This window comes from Muntiacus reevesi, chromosome 5, assembly GCF_963930625.1.
Source record: "Muntiacus reevesi chromosome 5, mMunRee1.1, whole genome shotgun sequence".
Lineage (NCBI taxonomy): Eukaryota > Metazoa > Chordata > Mammalia > Artiodactyla > Cervidae > Muntiacus > Muntiacus reevesi.
In genome coordinates, this window is record NC_089253.1 from 26,128,739 (window position 1) to 26,149,153 (window position 20,415).

Here is a 20,415-nt window from a genome sequence, read left to right on the forward strand (position 1 = left end):
TCCTCATATGTTTTCAAAAGGAACGTAATCCAACATCCTAAAGATAGTCATAACTTGAGCTAGTTTTCAAATATATTTTCAATTCATCATTCTCTAACAGCAGTTTGATGATTTTGTACCTCAAAATCCATGAGGAAGTAGCCAATAAAAGCAGAAGTGATTTAGTTTTGCCCATGTCACACGCAGTGATGGAGGTTAATGAATTTAATTTTTTAATTATCAAATAAGTTTTCATCCTACACAGAGAAATCCTATGGTATCCTTCATATTTCTAGGTTTTCATAAAAAAGAGGAGAATCATAAAAAAGAGGCTTTTATTTTCAAAAATTTATTTCCTAGATTCCTTACACTTAATTTGAGTTTTAATCACTAATAATTATTTCTCTTCTGAGAAAAGTCCTCGAACTTTCTCCTCACATGGAACCACAACTTTTCTACCCTCATTTCAAAAAACACTACTATTGATTAGTTGCTGTGTATCATAAGTTTATGAAAGCTTTATAGACTAAATAGTCAATGTACTAGATGGAATAGGTAAAAACACTTGTTTAAATGCAATTCCCAAGCCTCATGAGAACTCCCCACAAAAACCTCTTATTTATTGGCAATGTGGCTTGTTAAACATTGGGGTCATGACAGGATTCTGGACTCCTTAATCTCCCAAAGCCCTGTTCCTTCAATTACAAACACTTGCAGGTGTTCCATTTATTTTTCTTATTTTTTTGGAAGAAATAATTTCCTTACTTAAGCCAGCCATCTCCCCAATATTCATATCCATAAGGCCTCCCATTTCCCAACAACAGCAAGAACAGCAACAAGAAAAATAAACTATTTTCATAAAAACAACTAAAAAATAACCATCCTGAGAAAAATTCATGCACCATCCAGGGACAAAACACAGTCAAATTTCAAATTAGAATATTTTCTTCTGTGCCATGTTTACTGAAACAAAAATAATGAGATAAAGTCTAAGCAAAATATACTGAGACTAGTAGACTTCAAATCATAAAATTGAATTTAGTCAAGATGTTCTCATTAGAAGATATACGACTGTAAATAAAGCAATAACTACCCTGAGCTATACTTTTCCATCTAGGCAGTATATGTTAACAATCTGTTATGTGAAGGGCTGGCTGTATAAAAGTAAGACAATTCTTTGTCAAGAAAGTAAAATATATACTGTTAACCAAAGCAAAATTGTTTATACTTAAGAGTTTTGTTAAGTATTTATGTAACAATCATTATGTAACCTTATATCTCAGGGATTAAATGAAATATATTCTTGCTCAAGGAAGACATTGTCTGATTCATGCTACCGACGGCAAGTTGTGGATAAGATATCCATGAAGGCACCATGATAATCTCAAGTTCCCTGATTTGACCACCAGTAGACCTGTCTTTTATTTCTACAGGGAAAAACATTCAAACTGAAAGAAAAAAGCAGATTTGATAAATTTTTTGAGTAATATTAATAAAGGGGGAAAAGTGAGGAAAGGAAATAGTGCTAGTGGGTAAGAAAAAAGAGACCTACTCTAAAAAAAAATGGAAATAAATTGAGAGATGACTCAGATATCTTGCCATATGGTGAAAAAGAATAAAGAATATTGTCAACAAAATTACTATGATTAAGCACAAAACCTTCCTGCCTTTGACCAGCTGCACAGAGAGATGGTCTATTCAAAATTATCTCCTACTCAGAGTTTTTCTCAGAGCAGTTTTCACATCTTTATTTCTCAAGCTATAGATCAAGGGGTTCATCATGGCAACCACATTGGTATAAAAGACAGAAGAGACTTTTTCCTCACCCATAGATCCAGCAGAAGATGCTTTGAGATACATAAATGCACATGATCCAAAGAATAGAGAAATAGCAATGATGTGGGAACTGCAGGTGCTTAGGGCTTTGGACCTGCCCTCCGTGGACCTGATCTGGAGGATATTGGTGAGGATGAGACCGTAAGAGACAGAGATTGTGAAACTGGGCACAATGATGTTGATGCCCACCACAATGAAAACTACAAGCTCATTGACATATGTACTTGTGCAGGAGAGCTTGAACAAAGGGTGGACATCACAGATATAATGGTTGATAGTGTTTGCATCGCAGAAGGTCAGTCTCAGCATGCATCCAGTGTGAGCCATGGCACCAGAAAATGCCATCAAGTAGGAAGAAAGCATAAGGCTGGAACACACTTTAGGGGACATGGTAACATTATACAAGAGTGGGTTACAGATGGCCACATAGCGATCATAGGCCATTGATGTCAGCACATAGACTTCAGAAATGACAAAAAAACAGAAGAAGTAGAGCTGAGTCATGCACCCCATGTAAGAGATAATATTCTTCTTTGATGTGAAGTTAATCAGCATTTTGGGTGTAAACACAGAAGAATAACAGAGATCTATGAAGGACAAGTTAAAGAGGAAAAAGTACATGGAGGTGTGCAGATGTGAATTCAGTGTAATTACGATTATCAATCCTAAATTTCCCAACACAGTGACCATATACATTCCTAGAAACAGGAAGAATAGAGCGAGCTGGAGACCGGGTTGGTCTGTTAATCCCAACAGAATAAATTCAGTCACAAACGAGTAATTTCCAGGAGCCGTTCTTCTCTAAGGGAATCTGTGGACACAGGAGAAAGTGTTCCATTAGAGAACAACTCGGCTCTTCCACAGTATCGCATCCTACAAAAGAGCACTGTTGTTTTTCTTGTTTAGTCAGTAAGTTTTATCCAATTCTCTTGGGATCTCATAGACTGCAGCCAGCCAGGCTCCACTTTCCATGGAATCTCTAGGCAAGAATATTGGGAGTGGGTTGCCATGCCCTCCTCCGGGGGATCTTCCCAACCCAGGGATTGTTCCCTGTTCTCCAGGACTGCATGCAGATTCTTTACTGACTAAGCCACCAGAGATGCCTACATGAGAGCTGTTATAGGCTAAATATAGCAAAGTACATCACAAACAGAGGGAAGCCCAGTCCTGCCTTATGCAAGCATACCTGCTGGAAAATCCAAGGGGAAGAGGGATGGATTAGGATACCATTGTTCTATTGTCATCTCAACTTTTCCTCATTCACTTGAACTCTTCCCTCACCAGGATAACTGGAGGCAGTGACCCTAACAACAGCCTGGTGATTTCTTCTAATGCAGGTTAGACCTGATGTGGTAGAAGCCAAGAGCACTGTTCTAAACCAAGATGAACGGACCAGAATCTATGAGAAATACGTTATTCCCCTTGTCACAGAGCAAAAGCCATACAGGAGGAGAGAATTACACCTACTTAGAGGAAACTTCCCGACTTCTATGTCATTTGTGCCCCCTCATGTCTCTGAACATGTTCTGATCCCTCTCCAACAGATGCTTCCACTAGTTTCATTTCATTCACAGAACTGGACAGCATGAGAAACTGCGGGAATATATGAGGTCCCTGGACTTTCCTCTCAAAAAGGGGAATCATTACTATAAACTGAATTCTAAAATGCTCCTTTCTTAGTTCAGAAAACCTCAAGGTTGCTCCCTTATCAGTTATCTTTACCCAGTTGATTCTGGAGATGCAACTTCCAGTTCCTAAGTCTTGATTTCTTTGATTTTCTGATGAGACGGCATCGACATAAGCCCTCGAGTTCTCTGTGAACTACTGTGATCTCTGATAATTGTTTTCAGTCATTTCACACAGTATAGAAAAATTAAGCCTTTTGTTTTCTCACTTGCTACTTGATTAGACACAGAAGATTTAATGTGAGTGTAATGATGTAATGCATTTGGTTAAAAACAGGCTAGATGCTTGCTGAGTCTTTTCCCCAGGGTGTAGATTAGATGAATACAGGGAATAAGGAGATTGTTGATCCCTCTTCATGATCTGTCTTTAGTTCCTTATGGACTCACTCTTTTACTCATTTTTCACTTTACTTTAGGGATTGTACATCCCTCAGGTGGATCAAAGTATATTCCCAATCTCATTATCTTCACCTCTGAAGGGAAAGTTACTATATTGCTTCATTCTCTCTTTATGCCCATTTACTAAGTGGACATATATTCTGCAAGAGTCCTAATTCCAGAGTTCTTTATTTCTTTTTCTAAAATATTTCAGATGCTGAAGTAACTCATTTCTTGTTTTCTCTCAGGATATTTCTGAAACTATTGGTAATGTTGTATATCCTTTCTAGAGTTTATCCTCTTAATACATACCTGAAATTTCTACCTGATTCTCCTGCTGGCTATTTTCTGTAACACTTCATTAACTGAAGTTACCAATCTTTTCTCATCATAGAAAAGAGCAGGGGCCTATGGAATTAGAGAGAGTGTTGTGAATCTTGCCTTCCTTCTTCCACCCTTACTAACTACCACACTTGGAACAATTTACTTAATCTCTCCTTTCAAATATTTAAAATAAGGATGGTAAGGAGAACACCTCTTTCATTGGACTGTTGTATTAATAAATGAAAAATATCTAAGTGAAATGGTTGACACAGTACTTGTGATATGGTGAATAGTTAATAAGTGTCAGCTGTCATTATTTATATTATCATAAATTCCAGTAACATCTCCCTTATAACACTCAACAAACTTCTTCCTTTAGTTCTTGTGTTCCTTTATAAATTGTAAATTCTCCAAAGACAAGCATTTATTCTATTGTCTTTACTATTTTGCTAATGAATCTCAGAACAGTGCAGAGTACCTAGAAAAAACTCAGTGGCTTTTGTTGAAAGGCAAGCTATTTTTTGCCTGAAACCCTCCAGAATATATTCAACATTTCTCTTATGCAAAGACACAGCATCTACAGTCACAGCATCCTTCATCCATGTCTCTCAGCCACCACATGACTTCTGGATTTCATGTTTAAACTGAACTATAATGTTGAACTACTGTGGCCACTATTATTCTAGCATCTTCCTAGCTATTTACCCTTATTTAGTCGTGGACACTGCTGCTAGAATAATGTCTGAAATCATAGCTCTGGCCCTCCCTAGTTCAAGAATTTTCAATGGTTCTCCACTACCCACTTGAAAACTGAAACTATGGAGTAAAAATACAGTTCTTAAAATGATGATTAAGTCTTTGCTAAAACTAATGAAGAAATCGAGTCAGAGTTATCTTTGATGAGAAGTCGTGAAAATACCATTTTGATTGATTGGAGTATATTTTACACAGATTAAATACTGAACAAACTTTCAGCCTTCTCAAAAATATAAGAAAGAATGTTGGAGGATGTTTAAACTTGAGATGCCTTGAGTGTTTCAAGCCATTTTAGAAATACATATGTATTCTAAATTTAATTTTTTTTTTATTTTTTATTTTTTTTTATTTATTTTTTTTTTTAATATTATTTTATTAGTTGGAGGCCAATCACTTTACAACATTTCAGTGGGTTTTGTCATACATTGACATGAATCAGCCATATAGTTACATGTATTCCCCATCCCGATCCCCCCTCCCACCTCCCTCCCCACCCGACTCCTCAGGGTCCTCCCAGTGCACCAGGCCCGAGCACCTGACTCATGTATCCCACCTGGGCTGGTGGTCCGTTTCACCATAGATAATATACATGCTGTTCTTTCAAAACATCCCACCCTCACGTTCTCCCCCAGAGTTCAAAAGTCTGTTCTGTATTTCTGTGTCTCTTTTTCTGTTTTGCATATAGGGTTATCGCCACCATCTATCTAAATTCCGTATATATGTGTTAGTATACTGTAATGTTCTTTATCTTTCTGACTTACTTCACTCTGTATAATGGGCTCCAGTTTCATCCATCTCATTAGAACTGATTCAAATGAATTCTTTTTAACGGCTGAGTAATATTCCATGGTGTATATGTACCACAGCTTCCTTATCCATTCATCTGCTGATGGGCATCTAGGTTGCTTCCATGTCCTGGCTATTATAAACAGTGCTGCGATGAACATTGGGGTGCACGTGTCTCTTTCAGATCTGGATTCCTCAGTGTGTATGCCCAGAAGTGGTATCGCTGGGTCATATGGCAGTTCTATTTCCAGTTTTTTAAGAAATCTCCACACTGTTTTCCATAGTGGCTGTACTAGTTTGCATTCCCACCAACAGTGTAAGAGGGTTCCCTTTTCTCCACACCCTCTCCAGCATTTATTGCTTGTAGACTTTTGGATAGCAGCCATCCTGACTGGCGTGTAATGGTACCTCATTGTGGTTTTGATTTGCATTTCTCTGATGATGAGTGATGTTGAGCATCTTTTCATGTGTTTGTTAGCCATCTGTATGTCTTCTTTGGAGAAATGTCTGTTTAGTTCTTTGGCCCATTTTTTGATTGGGTCGTTTATTTTTCTGGAATTGAGCTTCAGGAGTTGCTTGTATATTTTTGAGATTAATCCTTTGTCTGTTTCCTCATTTGTTATTATTTTCTCCCAATCTGAGGGCTGTCTTTTCACCTTACTTATAGTTTCCTTTGTTGTGCAAAAGCTTTTAATTTTCATTAAGTCCCATTTGTTTATTTTTGCTTTTATTTCCAATATTCTGGGAGGTGGGTCATAGAAGATCTTGCTGTGATTTATGTCGGAGAGTGTTTTGCCTATGTTCTCCTCTAGGAGTTTTATAGTTTCTGGTCTTACATTTAGATCTTTAATCCATTTTGAGTTTATTTTTGTGTATGGTGTTAGGAAGTGTTCTAGTTTCATTCTTTTACAAGTGGTTAACCAGTTTTCCCAGCACCACTTGTTAAAGAGATTGTCTTTTTTCCATTGTATATCCTTGCCTCCTTTGTCAAAGATAAGCTGTCCATAGGTTCGTGGATTTATCTCTGGGCTTTCTATTCTGTTCCATTGATCTATATTTCTGTCTTTGTGCCAGTACCATACTGTCTTGATGACTGTGGCTTTGTAGTAGAGTCTGAAGTCAGGCAGGTTGATTCCTCCAGTTCCATTCTTCTTTCTCAAGATTACTTTGGCTATTCGAGGTTTTTTGTATTTCCATACAAATTGTGAAATTATTTGTTCTAATTCTGTGAAAAATACCGTTGGTAGCTTGATAGGGATTGCATTGAATCTATAGATTGCTTTGGGTAGAATAGCCATTTTGACAATATTGATTCTTAAATTTAATTTTTTGAGGAATCTTCATAATGTTTTCCATTTTATTGCCACCAGCAGTGCACAAACATGCCCTTCTCCCCACATCCTCATTAATACTCCATTTTCTTGTAGATAATAGACATTTAGAGGGTTGAAGTGATATCTCACTGGGGTTTGATTGGCCTTTCCCTGAGATCAGTAAGCTGAGCATCTTTCCATGTGTGTGTGTTGACCACCTATTTGTCTTCTTTGGAAAAATGTCTATCCAGTTTCTTTTCCCATTTTTAATCAGGTTGTTTATTTTCTTGATGTTGAGTTCTATCAGTTATTTCTATATTCTAGAAATCAACGCTTTATCAGCTATGTCATTTGCAAATCTTCTTCCATTCAGTATGCTGCCTTTTCATGTTTTAAAATCATTTTCTTTATTCATTTACTTGTGACTGTGCCAGGTCCTTGCTGTTGCACAGGCTTTTCTCTAGTTGCAGGGTGTGGGGCTACTCTTCACTGCAGGGGCATCTCTTATTGAGGATCAGGGGTCTCTAAGGCAAGAGAGCTTCAACAGTTGCAGCACTTGGGTCAGTAGCTGTGCCTCCCAGACTTTAGAGCACAGGTTCAGTACCTGAGGCGCATGGGCTTAGCTGTTCCACGGCATGTGGTATCCTCCCAGACGAGGGGTTGAACCTGTGTGTCCTTCATTGGCAGGCAGATCTCTACCGCTGAGCCACCAAGGAAGCCCTGCCTTTTCATATTGGTGACAGATTCCATTACCACAAAACAGTTTTTCAGTTTGAGTAGTTCCATTTATTTACCCTTTTGTTTCTCTTGGCCAAGAAGACATAGCCAAAGAGATACTGCTATTTCTGATGTCAAAAAGCATTTAGTCTATGTATTCTGCCAGAAAATTTATGATTCCAGGTCTCATCTTTAATTTTTTAATCCATTTTGAGTTTACTTTTGTATGTGGTGTGATGGTGGCCCAGTTTCTTTTGCATGTAGCTGTCCAGTTTTCCCAAAACCCTTTATTGAAGAGGCTATCTTTCCCACACTTGGTATTCTTGATTCCCATGTCATAGATTCATTAACCAGACACGTCTGGGTTCATTTCTGGACTCTCTATTCTGTCCAATTGATCAACATGTGTACTGTGTCAGTACTATGCTGATTTGATGCCTATAGCTTTGTAGTATTGTTTGAAATCAGGAAGTGTGATATCTCAAGAGTTGTTCTTCTTTTTAAAGACTGTTTAAGCTATTTGGTTTTTTTGTGTTTCCACACAAATTTTAGAATTATTTTTTAAGTTTTATGAGAAATGCTATTGTAGGGATTGCAAGAAATTTCCTTGGGTAGTATGGTGTCTTTAATAATATTAATTTTGCCAAACCATGAGCTATGTATATATTTCCATTTCTTAGCTCAATCTTCAATTTCTTTCAGCAGTGTCATCATTTTCTGAGCATCTGTCTTTCAGTTCCTCAGTTATGTTTATTCCAGGGTATTTTATTCTTTTTAGTGCACTTGTAAATTTGATTGTTCTCTCAAACAATCAAACTGTAAATTTGATTGTTTCTCTTTCTAATAATTTATTACTTTAGAGAGATGCAACAAACTGGTTTGTTCAGTTTTGTTTCCTGCACATTTACTGAATTTATGAATGAGTACTAATGTTTTTTGGTGGTATCTGTAGGATTCTCTTTTTCTACAATCATGTCTGCAAACAGTACAAGTTTTAGCTCTTCCTTTCCAATGTGGATGCCTTTATGTCTTTTTCTTGTCTGATTTCCATGGCTAGGACTTCCAATACTATGTGGACTAAAGTGGTGATCGTGAGAATATTTTCACCATTGAATATAATGTCAGCAGTGAGTTTCTCACATGTGGACTTTACTTTGTGGAGATGCCTCCCTCTGTGGCCATTTAGTGAGAGATTTATGAAAAACAAGTATTGAACTCTTCCAAAGATTTGTTTTTCATCTATTGGGATGATCATACGATTTTTTATTTCAATTTGTTAATGTGGTATATCACATTAATTGATTTCCACTTGCTGAATCATCCTTGCATCTCTGAGATATATTCCAATTGATAATGCTGTATAAGCCTTTTAATGTATTGGTGAAATTGATTTTCCTGTATTTTCTTAAGAATTTTTGCAGCTGCGTTCATCAGTGATAATGGCCTATATACATTTTGTGGTTTTTTAGTCTTATTTTTATATCAGGGTGAGGCTGCTCTCAAATAATGATCTTGAAATTGCTCCTTTCTCTGAATTTTATTGGAATAGTTTGAGAAGGATAGCTGTTCTCCCTTTTTATTTATTTTTTTCATTTATTTTTATTAGTTGGAGGCTGATTACTTTACAATACTGTAGTGGTTTTTGTTATACATTGATATGAATCAGCCATGGATTGGAATTCACTTTAGAAGCCATTTGGTCTCGGACTTTTTAAAAGATACTGAATCAGCTTCATTACTGACAAGTGACCTGTTCATATTCTACTTCTTTCCAGTTCAGGCTTGGGAGAATGTACATTTCTAGGAATTTGTCCATTTCCTCTAGGTTGTCCATTTTAGAGTCATATAATGCTTCATATAATCTCTTATGATCCTTCTTATTTGTGTGGTATTGCTTGTAATACGTCTTTTTTCATTTTTATTTTATTTTGGGGGCCATCTGTCTTTTGTCTTGATGAGTCTGGCAGAAGGGTTATTGATTTTGTTTATCTTTTCAAAGAACATAGTCTCATTGACCAATCCTAGTGTAATTTTTCAGTCTCTGTTTCACTAATTTCTGCTCTTTTCTTTATAATTTCTTTCCTTTTATTAACTTTGGGTTTTGTTATTTCTACTCTATATATTTTCTTTAAATACAAGGTAAGGTTCTTTTTTGAGATTTATCTTGTTTCATGAGGTAGGTTTTTATTGGTATAAACCTTGAAAGAAAGATCATATCTAAATTACTTATTTCTATTTTAATTGCATGAGTATAGCTAACTTCCACCTTCAAAAATTATTTTCTCACAATAATCTGATGGAATGAAACCTAATTTGAATGTTCATTTTTTCTAAAAATGAAACAAATTTAATTTCTATTTTGAGGCTTCTCAAATGGAAGAACTGTGACCAGCTGTTGAACATTTTTGGCACCTCAAGTAATGGTAAAATAGAGAATAGAGTGAGTGCACCTCTGCATACCTACAAAAGTTATAAAGAGTGTGATCATTATTGACTAATTTAGATCCACTTCTCTGTGTATAAGGAAGACAATTTTATAAAAAGGGATAGCAGATAAATGAAAAAATAGCAATCTAGGTCAATGGTTTTATATAAAAAGATCTTTTAAATGAAAATCATACATGTTGATATTGAAATCAGGGGATGTGTTATGAGTGAAAACTTCGTTGAAAACTACAAATCAAGGATACAGTGAGGAGTTAAAAACTGTTAGGGTGACCATCTAAAAATATTAAAAAAGCAAACATACTATAGTGGTGATAAAGTCATAGGTTCTCAGTATCTAACTCTTCAGAAGAGACTATAAAACAAACAAAAATGCTGTTGCTAGTCAAAAGTGTATCCCACTTATTTTTTTTCTCAGAGCTGTTTTCACATCTTTATATCTAAAGCTGTAGAATAAGGGGTTCATCATAGCAAGCAGATTGGTGTAAAAGTCAGAAGAGATACTTCTCTCATCCATGCACCCAGCAGGAGATGGTTTGAGATCCATAAATGACATTGATCCAAAGAACAGAGAAACAGCAATTATGTGGGAACTGCAAGTGTTTAGGGCTTTGGACCTGTCCTCTGTGGAGCTGATGTGAAAGATGTTGGAGGAAATGAGACCATAAGAGACAAAGACGGTAATACTGGACACAATTATTTTGATGCCTGCCATGTGTTATGCTCGATGTCCCAATCCCCGAGCAGGAAGAGAGAAGGCTTCCAAGACAATGCAACTCTCAGGAAGGGAAGTTTATTACTGACTCGAACCAGGACTCCCTGCCGCAACCAACGCAGTGGTGCGGATCAGAGAGCCCCGAGACCAAGCTGTTACACAAATTTATAGGTTGAGAAGCGGATTGGTTACATGTTTGCAAAGCAATTTCATTGGTCAATAGTTTCGCGAGCGCGGGACTTTCCTGGGTGTTCCCCCCCCCCCATCCTAATATCCTAATTGGCAAACATCGGTCAGTGTTAAGTGAAAGCTAACTGGTTCGAATTGGCAAACAGTGGCCATTGTTAAGCGAAAGCTACCTGATAATCTTACCAAGTAGGAAGGCCTAGCGTAATCCAAGTTGCGTTACTTCTGCTCGCCTCACACATGAAAAATCTACCAGCTCATTGATGTAGGTACTTGGGCAGGAGAGCTGGAGCAGAGGGAGCATGTCACAGAAATAATGGTTGATGGTGTTTGCATCACAGAAGGTCAGTCTCAGCAAGCATCCAGTGTGAGCCATGGCACCAGAACGTGCTGTCAAGTAGTAACCAAGTATAAGGCTGGAACCCACTTTAGGGGACATGGCAGCATTATACAAGAGTGGGTTACAGATGGCCACATAGCGGTCATAGGCCATTGATGTCAGCAGATAGCATTCAGAAATGACAAAAAACAGAAGTAGAGCTGAGTCATGTGCCCCATGTAAGAAATAATATTCTTCTTTGATGTGAAGTTAATCAGCATTTTGGGTGTAAACACAGAAGAATAACAGAGGTCTATAGGGGACAAGTTAAAGAGGAAAAAGTACATGGGGGTGTGCAGATATAAATTAAGCTGTATTAAGATTATCAAGCTCAGGTTCCCCATCACAGTGACCACATAAATTCTTAGGAACGGGAAGAAAAGTGGTAGCTGGAGATCTGGTTGGTCTTTTAATCCCATCAAAATGAACTGAGTCAGGAAAGACCCATGTCAAGGAACCATTCTTCTCTAAAGGATTCTGTGGACACAGTAGAAAGGGTTCCATTAAAGAACAACTCAGCTCTTCCACTGTTTCTCCTCCTATGAAAGAGTATACACACTGTTGAACGCTTGTCACTATCCCAACCTGGTCACACAGAGCCTGCCTTTTCCATTATCAGTATACAGAGTGATGTGGACTTGCCTTTATTCGAACTTTTATAAGCTAAATATAACAAAGGACATCATAATCATCCTACAGTGGGAAGGCAAGTGCTGCCATATGCAAACATACCTTCTGGGAAAACCCAGGGAAGAGAAGGATGGACAAGGATGCAATTCTTCTACTCTCATCTTAACATTCCTTCATTCATGTCAACTCTTCCCTCACCAGTCTTCTCATTGCAGAAGGACCTTATGGGGCAGGAACCAAGAGCACTGTTTCTAAATCAAGATGAAGAGACCCAAGTCTATGAGAATTAAGTTACCATCCTTGTCACAGAGTAAAAGTCATAAAGGTAGAAGGAGAGATCTACCGACTTAGAGGAATGTGCGTGACTGTTATGTCCTTTGAGCCCTCTAATATTCTCCAATTCCTCTCCAACAGATGCTTCCACTAGCTTCACTTGAGACTCAACAGCACAAAATGAGAAAGAATGGTCCATGGACTTTCACCTCAACACAAAGAATAAGTATTGTAAATTAAATTCAGAAACTCACCCAACTTTGTCTTAAAACTTCAGGTCTGGCTCCCTTACCCTAGGTCTTTACCCTGTTGGCTCTGGAAATGTCATTTCACGTTCTCCAAGCTTGATCCTTTTGATTTTAGGTGAGAGGAGATAGACATTAATTCACCTGTGCTCTGGAAATCTTTCTGAACTTCTATAATTTCTGATATTTTCAGTGTTGTCAAGTGACAGAAGAAAATAATCCTTTTGTTATCATACTTGCTACTTGATTAGACACAGAAGATTTAATGTGAGTGTAATGATGTAGTGCACTTGGTGAAAAACAGGTTAGAAGCTTGCTCGGTCTCCTCTCCAGGGCAGATTATATGTAATATACAGAATAAGGAAACTATGAATTCCAGTTCACAGTCTGTCTTTAGTTCTTTTGGACCTACTCTTTTAGTCATTTTTGCTTTGTTCTAGGGACTGTACATCCCTCAGGTATATCCAAAGTGAATTCCCATCTCCTCATTATCTACACCTCTGAAGGGAAAGCTACTAAATTGTCTCATTACCTCTTTATTTACATTTACTAAATGCACATATTTGTGTAAGAAATCTACTTTCAGGTTTCTTTGTTATTATTGTTTTTAATCAGAAATTCTTAAAAATGTTGCAGTGACTCATTTCAGTTGTTCTGTCTCTGAGATGTCTCTGAAAGAATCTGTAGTATAGTACATCCCTTCTATAGTTTATGCTGTTAACATATACCTGAAATTTCTACCTGACTCTTCTATTGGCTCATTTTCTGTAATATTTCAGCTATCAATTTTTTTTCTCATCATAGAAAAGAATAGGAGCCATGGAGTTAGAGTATTGTGAATCCTACCTTCCTTCTTCCTCTTTTACAAACTACATCATTTGGGAAAAGTTACTTAATCTCTTGTTTCTCATATGTAAAATAAGGAAAGCTCAAATAGCGTCCTTATCATAGAGCTGTTGTGTTAATTAAATTAAAAAAATGTTAAATGGTTTGGACACCATCTGGCATATGATAGACAATAAATGTCAGCTGTTATTATTCATGTTCTGATAACTTTCACTAGATTCTGTTACAAAACACTCATCAGACTTTTCCCCTTTGTGTTGTCTATAAACTGTAAATTCTATAAGGACAAACATTTATTCTATCTTGTTAACTCTTTGGATCCTGAATCTAAGAACAACACAGAGTACACAGAAAGATTTCATTGAGTACTTCTGAAATTCATGTTAATTTTGTCTAAGAGCTTTCAGAATACACTCAAAACTTCTCTTATGCTAAGCTATAACATCGACAACCACAATGACCTCATCCATATCCCTTAGCCACCACACAATTTCTGAATTTGTCTTTAAACTGAACTAGTGTAATGTTGAACTGTAGTGGCTCCTAACTATTATTTTTATCATTTTCCCACATATTCACTCTTAATTGGTCATGAACATTGCTGCTAGAGTAAGTTCTGAAAACACAGATTTGTCCCTCCCTAGTTCAAGAACTTCCAATGATTCTCCTTTACACATTTGACAAATGGAGCTATGTAGTAAAAATATAATTCTCAAAACTATTTTGGGTTGGTTAAAACTAAAGACGAAATTGAGTCAGAGTTATCCCTGATGAGAAGCCATGAAAGTACCATTTTCATTGATCAAAGTATTTTTCACACATTACATATGGTACAAAATTTTAACCTCCTCAAAACATATAAAACAATGCTGAATAATGTTTACTTTTCAGAGACCACTCAGTTCTCTTGGGAGACTCAACCCATTTTAGAAATATACATGTTTGTGTTTGAAAAATAAACCTACATGGGTCTATATTTTAAAATGTTACTTATGTTGAGTAGAAGAAGGGAGAAGAATATCATTCTGTGATAAAAGAAAGTTCTTTTATTGATAAAAAAGCATCAAAATCTCAAAAATATATTTTCAAAATGCTCCAAAAAAAGAGGGTCGCCACAAATAAAATAATGACTTAGATTCCCCAATATGGGGCTTCCCCGCCCCCCCACCCAGTATGGTGGTTTAGTTGCTAAGTCATGTCCAACTATGCAACTCCATGTACTGTAGCTCACCAGGCTCCTCTATCCATGGGATTCTCTGGGCAAGAAATGGAGTAGAGTGCCATTTCCTTTTCCAGGGATCTTTCCAACCCAGGAAATGAACCTGAGTCTCCTATATTGCAGGCAGATATTTTACCAACTGAGATACAAAGGAAGCTCATTTTCAGTATGGCAGCATTTAAAAGACAGAGCTGGGAGACTGCTCAGCCCTGATGAATGATGATGAATGAAAATTAAAATTATGTCATGTGAAATTTTGAAAGTAGGCTTATTTGAAACATCTTAGCTTTCCATTTCTTATTTAGAATCTTCCCAATACATTGTATAATATTTGAAATCACTAGTGCATATAAATTAGATAAGAAAATGTATATAAATGATGTAGCATTTTGAAAAGGAATCCACATTTCACACCATCTTAGAGAAAGCTGTGCCCTGGTTCATGGGCACAGAGAAATCCAGGGCTTATGAGGTTGACTTTAAGCTTTAGTACCTTCAGCAGAACTGTAACTTCCCTCAACACTCTTTAGTGCCAATCACATAATTCAAGAAAGCAAAAGCTACTAAGGATAACTGTACTATGTATGTACAATATTCTGACTCGATCCCCCACCCACTTAAAAGAAGCCCAAATACAGAGATACACAGTCCCATTGTTAACTAAAACATGATTTAGTTGCCTCCTTTAGCATGTTACCACCTCCAGTTATTTCAAACTGTATTCTAAGTTGGACTTCCCTTGTGACTCAGCTGGTAAAGAATCCACCTGCAATGTGGGGGACCTGGGTTCTATCCCTGGGTTGGGTACATCCCCTGGAGAAGGGAAAGGCTACCCACTCCAGTATTCTGGCCTGGAGAATTCCATGGGGTCGCAAAGGGTCAGACACAAGTGAACGACTTTCACACTGTAGTCTATGTTACTTAAAATTTTTCAAGTTAGTCAAAGATAAAAATTACTCCTTTTAAAAAGCAGTTATTTTATGCAGATGAACAGGTTTCATATTAATTTTGAGGTTCTCAAAAGATTAGTGACTGGGCTCAACTCACTTTGGGGATATTCAAATCATTATAAATTACGTAACAGAATAGATGCAGCTCTAACTCAGTAGGTTTCCAAATGGCCCAGTTACATTCACTTGTTTAGAGACACAGTTGTTTCCATTTGAAAAACAAGTTTATATAGGAAACATTAGTTTAAACAAATCAACTCTAACCAATATGGAACATTTTATATGAATAGAAACTGTTAAGAGAAAATCAATCATGTTCATATTGCAGTCAGATGATGGTATATGAGTGGTCATTGAAAACCATCAGCCAAGGATTTCTTTGTGCAACATCTAAAAACAAACCAGTCAAAAATCAGCTTTGACAAATTTCAAAATGCACAAATACCGACTGGAGATTAAGAAAGTTTTAAGCAAAGAATATTATTTAAATTACCTTAGAAAATGTTTACATTTTCACTGAAACAGCATATTGATGAGTTCTAAAGTAGCACATTTTTGCCTAAAAAATTGATTCAGCATCATCTCTCATAATGTGTTTTATTCACCAAATATTTCTTTCACATTATCATTATTCTCCAAGCTGCAATTTGGTGTTTCTGTACCTAAAAAATCTGTATGAGTGTAGCCACATAGAAACCAAAAAACCCAGAAATAACTTTGTTATTCAAAAGTCATCTAGCCCTGTTGGTTTAACATTTTAAATCTTAAATAACTTAAGCTTTCACCCTATCTAGAGAAATCTGGTGATCTAGAGAGTATTTCTAGGGCCATCCACAAAGAGTGGATCCATAGGTAAGCATTTTCAGTATCCAACATAGTTCTGTGTAAATTACTTCTTCCTTTCTTGATGCAATTACTCCTCATGATTTATCTCCTATAACTGATACTATCTACCTCTTTTTCTTTTTAGAGTTGTGCTGACTTTATGTAAATCATTATCCACTGTTGGCTTCCCTTTCCCATCCTTGCAAAACATGTATTTTGATGATCAGTTATGTGTCACTTTGACTGACAAAAGTAAAAAATAAAACTGTTGAAAGAAGTTTACACCAAACAATTACAGATGCAAAATGGATTATCCTTGACAGTCTTAGAACCTTCAATCTCTGGCATTTAAACAAGATATATTATTCCCAGGGGAAATATGGGAAGTTAAGAGTAAAAGCAGAATATCTTATTCATCCTTCTTATTGCAAGTGACAGATGAAAACACTTCCAGTGATATACTTCCAGTCTCAGTTCAGTACAGTTCAGTTCAGTTGCTCAGTCATGTCCAGCTCTTTGCAACACCATGAACTGCAGCATGCCAAGCCTCCCTGTCCATCATCAACTCCCGGAGCTTGTGAGTGTGTGTTAGTTGCTCAGTCATGTCTGACTCTTGCGACCCCATGGACTGTAGCCCGCCAGGCTCCTCTCTCTATGAGGTTCTCCAGACAAGAGTACTGGAGTGGGTTGCCATTTCCTTCTCCATACAACTGCCTGTGTGTGTGTGTCTGTCTGTGTGTGTGTATGTTAGTTGCTCAGTCATGTCTGACTCTTTGCGAATGCAGGGATGGTAGCCCACCAGGCTCTTCTGTCCATGAGGTTCTCCAGGCAAGTGTACTAGAGTGTGTTGACATTTCCTTCTCCATACAACTCAAACTCATGTCCATTGAATTGGAGATGCCATTGGACCATCTCATCCTCTGTCTTCCTGTTCTCCTCCTGCCTTCAATCTTTCCCAGCATCAGGGCTTTTTCCAGTGGGTCAGTTCTTTGCATCAGGTAGACAAAGTATTGGAGTTTCAGCTTCAGTATCAGTGTTTCCAATGAATATTCATGACTGATTTCCCTTAGGATGGACTGGTTGGATCTCCCTGCTCTCCAAGGGACTCTCAAGAATCTTCTCCAACACCACAGTTCAAAAGCATCAATTCTTTGGCACTCAGCTTTTTTTTATAGTCCAACTTTCACATCCAGACATGACTACTGGAAAAATCATAGCTTTGACTAGATGGACCTTTGTTGGCAAAGTAATGTCTCCACTTTTTAATATGCTATCTATGTTGTTCATTGCTTTTCTTCCAAGGAGCAAGTGTCTTTTACTTTCATGGCTGCAGTCACTATTTGCAGTGATTGTGGAGCCCCCCAAAATAAAGTCTCTCACTGTTTACATTGTTTTCCAATCTATTTGCCATGAAGTGATAGGGCCAGATGTCATTATCTTAGTTTTCTGAATGTTGAGTTTTAAGTCAGCCTTTTCACTCTCCTCTTTCACTTCCATCAAAAGGCTCTTTAGTTTTTTTTCACTTTCTGCCACAAGCTTTGTGTCATCTGCCTATCTGAGGTTATGGATATTTCACCCAGCAATCTTGATTCATGCAGTCCAGCATTTCTCACGATGTACTCTGCATATAAGTTAAAAAGCAGGGTGACAATATACAGCCTTGACATACTCCTTTCCCTATTTGGAAACAGTCTATTGTTCCATGTCCATTTCTATCTGTTGCTTCTTGACCTGCATACAGATTTCTCAGGAGGCAGGTCAGGTGGTCTGGTATTCCCATCTTTCAGAATTTTTCCATGTTTGTTGTGATTAATGCAATCAAAGACTTTGACATAGTCAATAAAGCAGAAGTAGGTGTTTTTCTGGAACTCTCTTGCTTTTTCAATGATCCAACAGATGCTGGCAATTTATCTCTGGATCCTCTGCCTTTTCTAACTGTAGCCTGAACATCTGGAAATTCATAGTTCATGTACTGTTGAAGCCTGGCTTGGAGAGTTTTGAGCATTACTTTGCTAGAGTGTGAGATGAGTGCGATTGTGTAGTAGTTTGAGCATTCTTTGGCGTTGCCTTCCTTTGGGACTGGAATGAAAACTGATCTTTTCCAGTCTTGTGGCCAATGCTGAGTTTTCCAAATTAGCTGGCATACTGAGTGTGGCACTTTCACAGCAACATCTTTTAGGATTTGAAATAGCTCAACTGGAATTGTCTAGTGTTCTGAAATGCATTATTTGGACAGTATTCATCTTTCCCCAGTGAAAAAAATAATTTCAAAAAGACAAAGAAAACAAAGAGATAATATATTTATTATTTAATGATATTACTCAGCAGGAAATAGAGGGGAAATGTAATTTGAAAACTGCGGGAAAAACAAATACTTATATAAAAATGCAAATAAATTATTCGAGCAGGACTCAAGTTTCCTTACGGTGCAAGGAAAAAAGATAATAGAAAGAATATGGTAAGAAAGCTGTCACTAAAACTAAACAGAATCTCACTGTCCTGTAACTCATGCACACAGTGAGTGTTTTTGATCAAAACTGTCTCCTCCTCAGGGTTTTTCTCAGAGCATGTTTGACATCTTTGTTCCTCATGCTGTAGATTAATGGATTGAGGAAGGGAACAGTATTGGTATAAAAGATAGAAGAGATTTTCCCCTCATCCATAGATACAGCAGAAGATGGTTTGAGATACATAAATGCCCCTGATCCAAAGGACAGAGAAACAGTAATGATGTGGGAACTGCAGGTGTTGAAGGCTTTGGATCTGCCCTCCATGGACTTGACATGGAGGATGTTAGAGAAAATAAGACCATAAGAGACAAAGATTGTTAAACTGGGCACAATGATGTTGATGCCTGCAACGATGAACATTTCCAATTCATTGATGTAGGTACTTGTGCAGGAGAGCTGGAGCAGAGGGAGGATGTCACAGAAATAATGGTTGATGGTGTTTGCATCACAGAAGATCAGTCTCAGCATGCATCCAGTGTGAGCCATGGCACCAGAAAATGCCATCAAGTAGGAAGCAAGCATAAGGCTGGAACACACTTTAGGGGACATGATAACATTATACAAAAGTGGCTTACAGATGGCCACATAGCGGTCATAGGCCATTGATGTCAGCAGATAGCATTCAGAAATGGCAAAAAAACAGTAAAAGTAGAGCTGAGTCATGCACTCCATATAAGAAATAATATTCTTCTTTGATATGAAATTAATTAGCATTTTTGGTGTAAACACAGAAGAATAACAGAGGTCTATAGAGGACAAGTTAAAGAGGAAAAAGTACATGGGGGTGTGCAGGTGTGAATTCAGTGCAATTAGGATTATCAATCCCAGATTTCCCAATAGAGTGACCATGTACATTCCTAGAAACAGGAAGAATAGGGGGAGCTGGAGACCTGGTTGGTCTGTTAATCCCAACAGAATGAATTCAGTCACAATCGAGTCATTTCCAGGAGCCATTCTTCTCTAAGGGAATCTGTGGACGCAGGAGAAAGGGTTCCATTAGAGAACAACCCAGCCCTTGCCACAGGGTCCCATCTATGAGGCAGGGTAAACACTGGAATGCCAGAGACTAGTCCTACCTGGTCCCACAGAATCTGCCTTTACCTTTATCAGGATACAGAGTGATGTGGACTTGTATAAGCTAACTGCATCAATGGAAATCACAAACTTCAGAGTTAAGTCCAGTACTGTTATATGCAAATAAATTTCTGGAAACACAAAGGGCAAGAAGGACAGACCAGGACAGAGCCACTGAATATCTCTAAACATTCTCTGATGTACGTCTAACAGATTCCTCCGCCACTTTCATGTAAGTCTCAGATCTGCAGAAAATGAGAAAGAATGGGCATGTATTCAGTCACTGTACTTTCATTTCAAAACAGGAAATAAGCATGTAAATTGAATTCAGAAACTCATCTTAG

General features: G+C 37.5%; 2 protein-coding genes and 1 pseudogene across 2 annotated transcripts; all 3 read right to left on the reverse strand.

The window, feature by feature from the left end:
• Nucleotides 1–1,683: 1,683 nt before the first annotated feature.
• Nucleotides 1,684–3,899, reverse strand: LOC136169232 (olfactory receptor 8B3-like). The gene is made up of 2 exons (XM_065937039.1): nt 3,888–3,899; nt 1,684–2,616 (listed from the first exon to the last, which is right to left on the reverse strand). The coding sequence occupies exons 1-2, from the start codon at nt 3,897–3,899 to the stop codon at nt 1,684–1,686; spliced, it is 945 nt and encodes a 314-aa protein (XP_065793111.1).
• Nucleotides 3,900–10,604: 6,705 nt separating this feature from the next.
• Nucleotides 10,605–11,939, reverse strand: LOC136169234 (olfactory receptor 8B3-like; annotated as a pseudogene).
• A 7,079-nt stretch (nt 11,940–19,018) lies between these two features.
• Nucleotides 19,019–19,951, reverse strand: LOC136168767 (olfactory receptor 8B3-like). Its single transcript, XM_065936467.1, has one exon. It carries the CDS (start codon nt 19,949–19,951, stop codon nt 19,019–19,021), a length of 933 nt encoding a protein of 310 aa, XP_065792539.1.
• Nucleotides 19,952–20,415: the final 464 nt, after the last annotated feature.

Coding starts and splice junctions, on each gene's coding strand:
- LOC136168767 (XM_065936467.1), bottom strand. CDS start 19,951: ATGGCTCCTGGAAATGACTCGATTGTGACTGAATTCATTCTGTTGGGA.